General features: G+C 29.2%; 1 protein-coding gene and 1 long non-coding RNA gene across 3 annotated transcripts in view; both read right to left on the reverse strand.

Moving 5' to 3' along the window:
* Window positions 3,379-4,644, reverse strand: LOC104710047. Of its 2 annotated transcripts, none has more exons than XR_754910.2 (4): window positions 4,258-4,644; window positions 4,000-4,183; window positions 3,779-3,881; window positions 3,379-3,672 (listed from the first exon to the last, which is right to left on the reverse strand). It is a non-coding gene; the product is annotated as an uncharacterized LOC104710047 (long non-coding RNA). The 2 variants fall into 2 exon arrangements; XR_754909.2 differs by having other exon boundaries at window positions 3,379-3,708; window positions 4,258-4,639.
* Window positions 9,215-9,389, reverse strand: part of LOC104714864 (protein HYPER-SENSITIVITY-RELATED 4-like) — a 1,070-nt gene continuing 895 nt past the window's right edge. Inside the window, exon 2 of the mRNA XM_019229820.1 lies at window positions 9,215-9,376. Coding sequence (XP_019085365.1) covers window positions 9,215-9,376 — 162 coding nt within the window. The remainder of the gene's footprint in view (window positions 9,377-9,389) is intronic.

Raw genomic sequence — 9,389 nt, forward strand, 5'->3', positions numbered from 1 at the left:
TATTTTCTACATTAAAATATAGAATCAAACTCTTACAAGTTACAACACATATGAGATATAACAACATTTGATATTGGTAGGAGAGGAGGAGAGAATGTTTACTATAAGATGGTAATCCAAATTAGATAATGGAGATGAATCTTTAAAAAATAGAACAATGTAATATATATATATATATAATACTTTCTAAATTAAAATATAGAATCAAACTCTTACAACACATATGAGATATAACAACATTTGATATTGGTGGGAGAGGAAGAGAGAATGATTACTTATAAGATAATAATCCAAATTAGATAAAGGAGATAAATCTTTTAAAATAAGAACAATGTAAAATATATATCATGTAGTCTCTAAAATTAAAATTTAGCATTAACAATTTACAATGATATTTCATTTTTTTTTTACAACCCATACAACAAAAATAAGAAATCAAAAATAATAAAAAAAAAACGAAAAATGATTTGAGGTATTGTAGAAGAGAATGAGAGAATGTGAAAATGAGATAGTAAAAGAATGTCAATATGAGAGAATGATAGATTGAGAGAATGCTTATTTATATGATAAGAAATGATGGAAGTTACATTTAGAACTATGGAGTTACAATAGTAATTTATTGTGTTTGAATAAAATTGAGTGGTAGAATATGATTAATGCATAATTTATTTTATTTTCAGTTATAATTTTATTTTAATGTGTGAGTTAAATGTATTGTGTTTATTAGATCTTAAATATTGTTAAAAGCAATTAGAAAGCAAATAAAAAAAAAAAAAAAAAATTAGAAAACATTAAATGAAAATCAACCAATAAGGAGAGACCAAAACCTTACATATATATATATGATATATTGCTTTAAACTTTGAAATGAGAAATATATTATAAACAATAATTTTACATGAGAAATATATTAATTTAGCCAACCAAAATATGAATATAAGTTTAGCCAACCAAAATAAATAAAAAATATTAAAATTTAACAAAAAATAATTTCTCTTGAAAGATAATAAGTTAGTAGGAGGAATGAATTAATGTACAATTATTGGATAGGAGTTACATTTGAGTTAAATGGAGTTACATGTCTTTAATTATAAATAAATATTTTAATTTTTTATAACCTAAAATAAAAGGAATACCAAGTGGCTGAATCAAAATTCACATGATTTGGTTGTTTGTTGATATAAACTCAACACTTACACATAATATTTCAAAATAAAAAATATTACTTTTTAAGTGACAAACTAAATTAGTTTTCTTATAAAATTATATGAATTCTTCAATCTCAATAATTTTTAAAATCCCAAGGATAACTTATATTTTTTTGGTTTTCACTCATCAATTTAATTTATAGTGCTAGATTTCATACTAATGGTTTCATCTTTAGAGAATTTAGTGAAATGATATTTTTAAAATTATATTTTATTTTTATATTTAAGTTCCAGTTGAATATGTTTTGTTTTTTGGATCATTTTTTATTTTGATTAAAGACACAAAAAACCAATTGTTTAATTATGTTCTTTTTGTTTTCAAAAACCTCAAATCATAAAAATATATATATATATATATATTATATTGATCTCTGCAGATTTAACAATTGAATCACAAAACAAAATAGTCTTTATAAATGGATAAATGGATAATTATATTGATCTTTAAATATTATATTGATCTTTATAAATTATTAAAAATGATACATGAATATGTGAGATAACCAGAGACATAATAGATAATTACATATGGATCATTTCAACTTTATGATCTTATTGTGTGGTGAATATTGTAAGGAAGTATGAAAATAATGACTTATAAGATGTTAATATAAAATAGAAAATGGAGATAAACATTTTAAAAGATTAAAATAAATATATAAGATATACATATCATACAAACTCTAAAACTAAGCTTTTACAATGATATTTGATTTGATTTTTTATAACCCATACAACAACAATAACAAAAAAAAAAAAAAACAAAACAAAACAAAACAAAACAAAAAAGAGATTTGAGAGTAGTGGAAGAAGATGAGAGAATGAAAGAGTGATAGACTAAGAGAATAAGATAATGAGTATTTATAGGAAGAGAAATGATGAAAAATTACATTTAGAAAAATGAGAGTTACAATTCTAATTTATTGTTTTGTTTTAATACAATTGATTAATACAACTTAGTGGAGAAATAAAGTTAATGCATTATTTATAGGGAGAAGGTATAAAGATTTCAGTTTTATATTATGTGAATTAAATGTGAAAATTAATTGTTTTAAATTTGTGTTTTAATATAATTTTGTTTTTGTTAAAATTGCATTGCTAAGTGGACCAATAAGGAGAGACTGAAACTCTACTTTTATATATATGATTGGGTTGGGTAAATAAATCCATATATAAGCTAATTGATTAACTGATATTTACTATCGTTTCACTTTATTATGCGTATATGCATATTATACACAAGGAACGTGTATGTGTGTTGCGTATATCAAACTAAAAATTACGTTTTAGCTAGCTAACTAATTTATAACCGGGAACTGCAAGTTATTAGTAGTTGCGGTAATAGAAAATTATGGTAAAATATTTTTTAGTGTGATATAATCTAAATCATGATTTTGTTACTTATGATTTCAATGATTTATGATTTTACCAAATTTCAAATCTTTTAATTTTGTAAAAGAAAAAACCTATATATATAAATAAAGATATGACGCTTACTACGTAGTTAACATTCATTTATATGATTGTTTATAATATTTGTGAATTACTTTATTTGTTTAATCACAAATTTAAATCTAATTAAATTAGATATAATATCATGATGAAATATCATGATGAAATATTTTAAATCATGTCTCTAACTTTCTTTGGTGAATAAATTAAAAATTTAGTAACAAAATACTAAATAATGATTATTGATCATATTTTCTTGGCATCACTTCTATGAAGAGTTTTAAGACAAGTATTTGACCATAGACATTCAATAAATCTTTGGTAAAATCTAAAGAAAGTAAATGACTAAAAGTCGATAAAAGAATATATACAAACCAACGTATTCCAATTACTACCAAAAGTATAATAGAAGATAATATTATTATTGGAAATATATTATAGAACATATATTCTACTTGCCATCACTACAAGAATATTGAGTTTTAATAACGTTGGAATAACGCTATCTATCAATATGATAGCGTTTTGACAAATGCTGTATCTGCGCCCATCATCATAGGTCCAGCACTTTAGATAACGTTTTTTTGTTTTGCTATTTTATTGTTGTATACAATAACGTTTATTTGTCCGCAATTAAATATTATATAATAGTATTTGTATAAATGTAATTAGTTTCTATATATTATTTTATACTAATTTGATTCAATATATAATAAGATTCAGAATTTAAAGACGGTATATTAATATCAAAATAATTCATTAATTGTCACAAAAATACAAACATAAGTTCAAATAAACGCAAGTAACAATTTTTTACAAAGTTTACAAGATTCCATTTTCACCTTGACTTGTAATCACTTCAAATTCTTGGACTTCACTCAACACATGTCTTCTTGCTTTAAATTCTCCATCTTCACTAAACACATGTCTTCTTACTTCATCAACAATTTCGCATTTGTGGTCAGAAATAACTTCGCCAGAGCATATCTTGATGAGACAAACCTCATGTTCCCTTGTTAACATAGACACGGTTGTGTTTTCATGTTCTCTGTAAGTGACAAATCAAGTTTTTATATCATAAAATAGAATTGACAAAGAAAAGACTGTGTGCTACTTACATGTTCATCAAAGTTATGTTGTCACTGTTAAATAAGATCCTTCCTGAAAATAGGTATCAACCGGATTTTTCTCTATATATAAATCCTTCATTTTTCATCAGATCTATCAATTAAAACAACAGCGTCATTACATAGAGAAAAAAATTAAACAATAATTTGAGCTAAACAACAACTAAAACCATTGAAGTTTAAAAACACAAACTTTTGTGAAATAATCTCACCTCATTAAAATTCACACCTCCAAGCATAATCTTTAGCAGTCTTAGTAGATCTTGCTATTAGTCTCTTAAGAACAAGAGACGCTTCATCTGGGCCAAAGATTCTGCCGCTGTTTCATCAACTCTGGAACCAATACCACCCACCTTTAAAATCTCTTCAGATTTTCCTTGAAGGTTCAAGAAGAATCTAAATCCAAACACAATCATTTAAAATACTAAAGAAAAATCATAGATCAAGGCATCGAATTTTAGATTTCTTACAGATTTGGGAATATGAATGGGAGAGAGGGTCAGATCTAGCGAAGGAACTCAGATCTAAGAGCTCCATCTATGGACGGCGTTGATAGAGGGTTATCACAGGGAGAGGATTCAGAGGTGGGAGGCTTGAGTGAAAGGCATGAGAACTGATGTTGAGATTCAGTGGCTGAATGGTTGGTGATAGGGAGGGTCGACGAAGATAAAGAAATTGGTGGTGTCGGTTGAATGTGTATATGTGGCAGAGAAAATATGGTGAAGAAGGGGAGAAAAGAGATGAAGAAACAAAGAGGAGAAGTGAGGAAGTGGAAAAGACTAATAGATCTGAGATTTGAGTGTGTTTAGGTCAAATGTTTGAGGGGCGACACTTAAAAAAAAATCAATGATTTTCTAAATTCTTAAAAGTTAAAACGATAAATATAAAAATATCTAGAGTTAAAAAAACAATAAATACCAAGGGGAAGTACAATCTTTTGAGGACAGTAATATATTATAGCGTTTCCCAATATAGAAACGCTATAAATAAGTTACGGGTAAGTCAAGCATAGCATTAACACATAAACCGCTATATTATAATGCTATTAAAACTCAATATTCTTGTAGTGCATAAAATATTGTTGTCATGTAGACACAATATAATGAAAAATATATTTTTAAAATTTTATTATCTTGTTATTTGTGAATGAGTAAATTTATAAGATGTTGATGTGAATCACATCCTATTGGGCTGGTCTATTCTTTAAAGTGAATATGACTTTATGCTATAAGTGGTTTCCACTACTCTACATTATTAAGAAGTAGTAGAGAAAGTATCGAAAGCTCTAGAAGATTATATATACTATTGTCTTTGGGAACACATTTGATATTAATGTGTTATAGTCTCCCTATTAGTCTCAAAGTCAAAAGGGTCTAAGATATATAATACATGGCCCAAATTTGAGAATGTTATTGATTACAGAGTGGGATTCAAATCGAGATTGATAGACATAAAGTGTCATCATCTCGAGGGGGAGAATTCATGAATCCCACATACAAAGGTGATGAAACAAATATAATATTATGTTCACACCCAAAATGAGTTTAATCACTCATATGAAAGAGTAAATCTTGAGGATTTGAAAAGTAATCATGTTGGGACAAAAAGTGAAGAAAATACTTTAAAATCATAAGTATTATTACCCAAGACAATAAAAGTATTGAGAGATTATATGCATTATCTAGAAGATAAAATGCTTTGTGAAAATCTCACTGTTTGGCATGACCGGTTAAGCCATTCCGGTTCAGTAATGATGCGAAAGAAAATTCAGAAATTTCAGAAAAGATTCATTAGAGAACCTTAGAGATTTCCTAGTGATTTCTTATGTGTGCTGCTTTACAAAGCAAGCCGATTATATGGCTTTCACCGACCCCATGAATTTGGATCATGTCAATTTTCTTGTACGTATACAAAGCGATATTGTGGACTGATCATCCACTATATATATTTGTTATTAACTTGCAACATGGAGTTTGTGAAAGTATTTGGTTAATTGACAATGATGGTGAAACCATGCCAAATAATTGACATAAATGACTCTGTATGTCAAGTAATTCGCATCATGCCAACGAATAATCATGAGTACTCCTCACTATAATTGGTTTGGGTCAGAAACCAGATATATTCTATCTAAATGTGTTATACATGTTGGTTGTCCACCACAGCGATATAAGATGGAATTTGAAAGAATGTTGGAAATATGTTGGATATGAATATCTTTTGAAGATTGAATATCTCGAGAATTTGAGCCTCGAGATGCAGAGACTGTTTCAGTGAGTCAGTCTTTCGAACATGAGGGGGAGAAAATAAACAGCTGGAAAATATATATATTGGGAGAAATTATCTTGATCCTCGTACTTTAAAATGTGCGCTAGAAATTGAAAAAGATAATTTATTTGCAAAGTTTAGCAAATATGGTAGAAGGCATTTTCTGACCTTGAGTGACAAAGTCACATATACCAGCTGTGCTACAATTGAAATTAATATCCTAAAAGGATAAGATCAACTGCTAGTAAGTCTAAAAAATCGCATGAAGTGTGATAGACTTATGGTTCCAAATATAAGCATCCTCGTAAAAGAAAAGGAGCATAAACTAATATGGTACTGAGGAAGCAAAGAGTGATGAAAAATCTCTAGAAGAGATATAGACATGAGTAAGAAAGAGATTCAGGTACCTGAGAATGATAATGAAATGAAATCTCAACAAGTTGAGTCATGTCTAGAATAAAAAAGAACCAAAAAGCAAATCGACGTCGTATATATGTTTGCATGCAGTGTTGCAGTTGATGATGTTATTGATGAAAATTGAGGATCGTAAACCCGCGGTTAATAGAAAAGTTCTATTGAAAAGTGTATACAAAGAATGATTTGTTAATCATTGAAAAAAATAGTTATGAAATAGTTCAAATCTCTTGAAGAGATAATATTTGGACTTGTAGTCCTTACACTTGAAAGTGTAAAATGAGTGGAACATAAGTGGATATGTATGAGAAAAAAAAAGTACATGTAGTAGTACAATGATTCTGATAAAATACTTATGAGAGATCTGGTGGAAGCAACTAATTTGGATCCCTTATGATTTTGACAGTAATAGCAAGATTTGATTCAGTCTATCTCTTAAAATGATTATATTGCTAGAAGCAATAATTTATAGTTCTCGAGAACATTGTAAAAGGGAGAAAAAGTCTTGATGCCTTTTGACACCTTTTTGGGAGAAAATGGTGAGAGTTTATCTCTACGAGAGAATCCTGTGTGTAGATCATTGTTGTTGATCTTAGAGATCTCATAGTGGGTTAAAAATAAATCGGTAACAAGCTAAGTGAATATCTTATGGTTGTGTAAATCCAAGATTGAACACTAACTGTAATTGTGTTTATGAAGTATTTTCAAGAAAGTTTGACGATGTAAGCATTTGCTGAACCTCGTTAAAAGAAAATTTATATGTGTCTCTTGTTTCTTCAGCATGTACAAGTGGTTCTTGTTAAAAGAAAGGTACAAGAAAAAGTGCAAATTATGTTGATGATGAAAATATTATCTGATCTCCGGTATAAACAATCAATGATGAAATATTACTTCTGAAAGATGGAGAAATCGGATTGTATAAGATCAGATATTTCATGAAATTTCTTGAGGTTACAGATTTGACATCTGATGAAAGAGATGTTATCTCAAGATGCTACATCATCTTACATAGAAAAATGGTCTTGTAGTACCATACTAAAAAGAAGAGTTGAAAGAGAAAGTTTTACAAGGAGATTATGAATAACTCTTATGTATAAGATGCTTGTTTGGAAGATTGTATGTTTGGAATATTTGGGATTAAAGTTCAAATAGATCTTCTATATGAAAGGGGTTCATATGACTTGAAGTTCAATGACCCAGTAGAATATATGATGATGATATGAGTTTGTACCTGACAGTGCTGTTAATAACAGTTTAGAAAAGATGATATATATGATCATAATGCATAAACTAAAGATGATGCTTTCAGGGGGAGAAATATGATCATAAGCGTGGTTGTACTCTTTTTTACTTATCATGGTTTTTATCCCATTGGGTTTTTTTCATGAAAGGTTTTTAACGAGACAACAAAAGAACACGCAAAAGATAAATGTCTTGAGAGGAATATTATGATTCCAATGGTGAAAGACTATCATCTTCAAAGTCTTTGACATACATTGATGAGATCATAAGAGACCAATAGCCTGCAGAAGAATGGTGATGTACGGTGATATACATGTCCTATAAATTTGTTCAAGTGAAGATTTGGCGAACCATTTACCAAGGCGTTTCCAACCACTACTTTCAAGAAGTTACTTCATCATATTGGATCGGTCCTCTCTAAGATTTCAAGTGATGTACTCAAGAGGGGGAGTAAAAGCGCGCTGCACTCTTTTTCCCTTAACTATGATTTTTCCCATTGGGTTTTCCTAGTAAGGTTTTTAACGAGGCAGCATATCACATACGCATTTGGGACTACATTTTTATAATGGTCATCCAAGGGGGAGTGTTATGAATATATTGTATTATGTGGATGCTCATTACCGGTCCATTAATAGACTTGGTATACAACCTAAATCCCTAATGTTGTAACACTATATATATGTTGTATCCTATAGTAGAGATCAATACAAACAGGATAATAATTCCCTAAACCTTTTGTTATAACAATATAGAGAAAAAAGAAGAAAAGTAAAGCATGTACGGCCCATTTAATAAAGAAAGTACATTAGAGTCAATGTATTGTGTAGTGTGCTAAAACTATAGCCCATTTAATATCAAGTATAGGTAAAAAGTGGAAGAAAACTCGGTACCTTAGAAATCAAAGTCGTCTTGGATGATCATATGGATCCGAGGAGCTATGAGTGTTTGAATTTGCAGACTTGAAAACAAATGGGATTCCACTCGGACTCCGCGGTAGGTTAGGTATTAAGTCAATTTTTGTCTCCTTGTCTGCATTATTGGTTCTTCTTACTCTGTGTTTTCCTTATTCTTGCCTACTTGCTAGATCTCTTATTAAGGGGTTTATGCTTTGAATTTTACTTTCTGATTTCTTGATTTATCAGACCGATTCTTGAAATCTTAGGACTAGATTATGTAGGAATCTTGATACTGTAGAGTGTTGGTAGACAGTAACTTTAGTCGATTATGTAGTTTCCAGAAACTGCAAGTCTCTGGAGTTGGAATAAAAAGAAATCTCTTTCTGATTAGTGAGAAATTATTATAACTGAATGATCGACTTAATTTAGTGGAATAAAATCATATGAACAGCATACATTATATCACTTAATCCTTGTGTTTTTGGCTATTAATTTAGCTCCTTTGTAATGTTGGATCATCCCAAAATAGAGAGACAAATCAACGATTCTTCTCAGGCGATTTTAATAATTAAGGTATTGATATATTCTGTCAAGTTCATGTTGCTCCTCATGTTTGGCTTTTATCTTGGTCGTTCTCCATCTTCTTGGCTTTTAATAACTCGACCAAACCTTCAAGGACCTTATCAACACGGTCGTTCCTCACTAGCTGTTCATCAACCTCTTCGGTTTTCTTGTCTACCGAATGATCTTTTCCCTCGGTGGTCTTTGTCTTGTTCTCCAAC

This window comes from Camelina sativa, chromosome 9 (assembly GCF_000633955.1).
Source record: "Camelina sativa cultivar DH55 chromosome 9, Cs, whole genome shotgun sequence".
Taxonomy (NCBI): domain Eukaryota; kingdom Viridiplantae; phylum Streptophyta; class Magnoliopsida; order Brassicales; family Brassicaceae; genus Camelina; species Camelina sativa.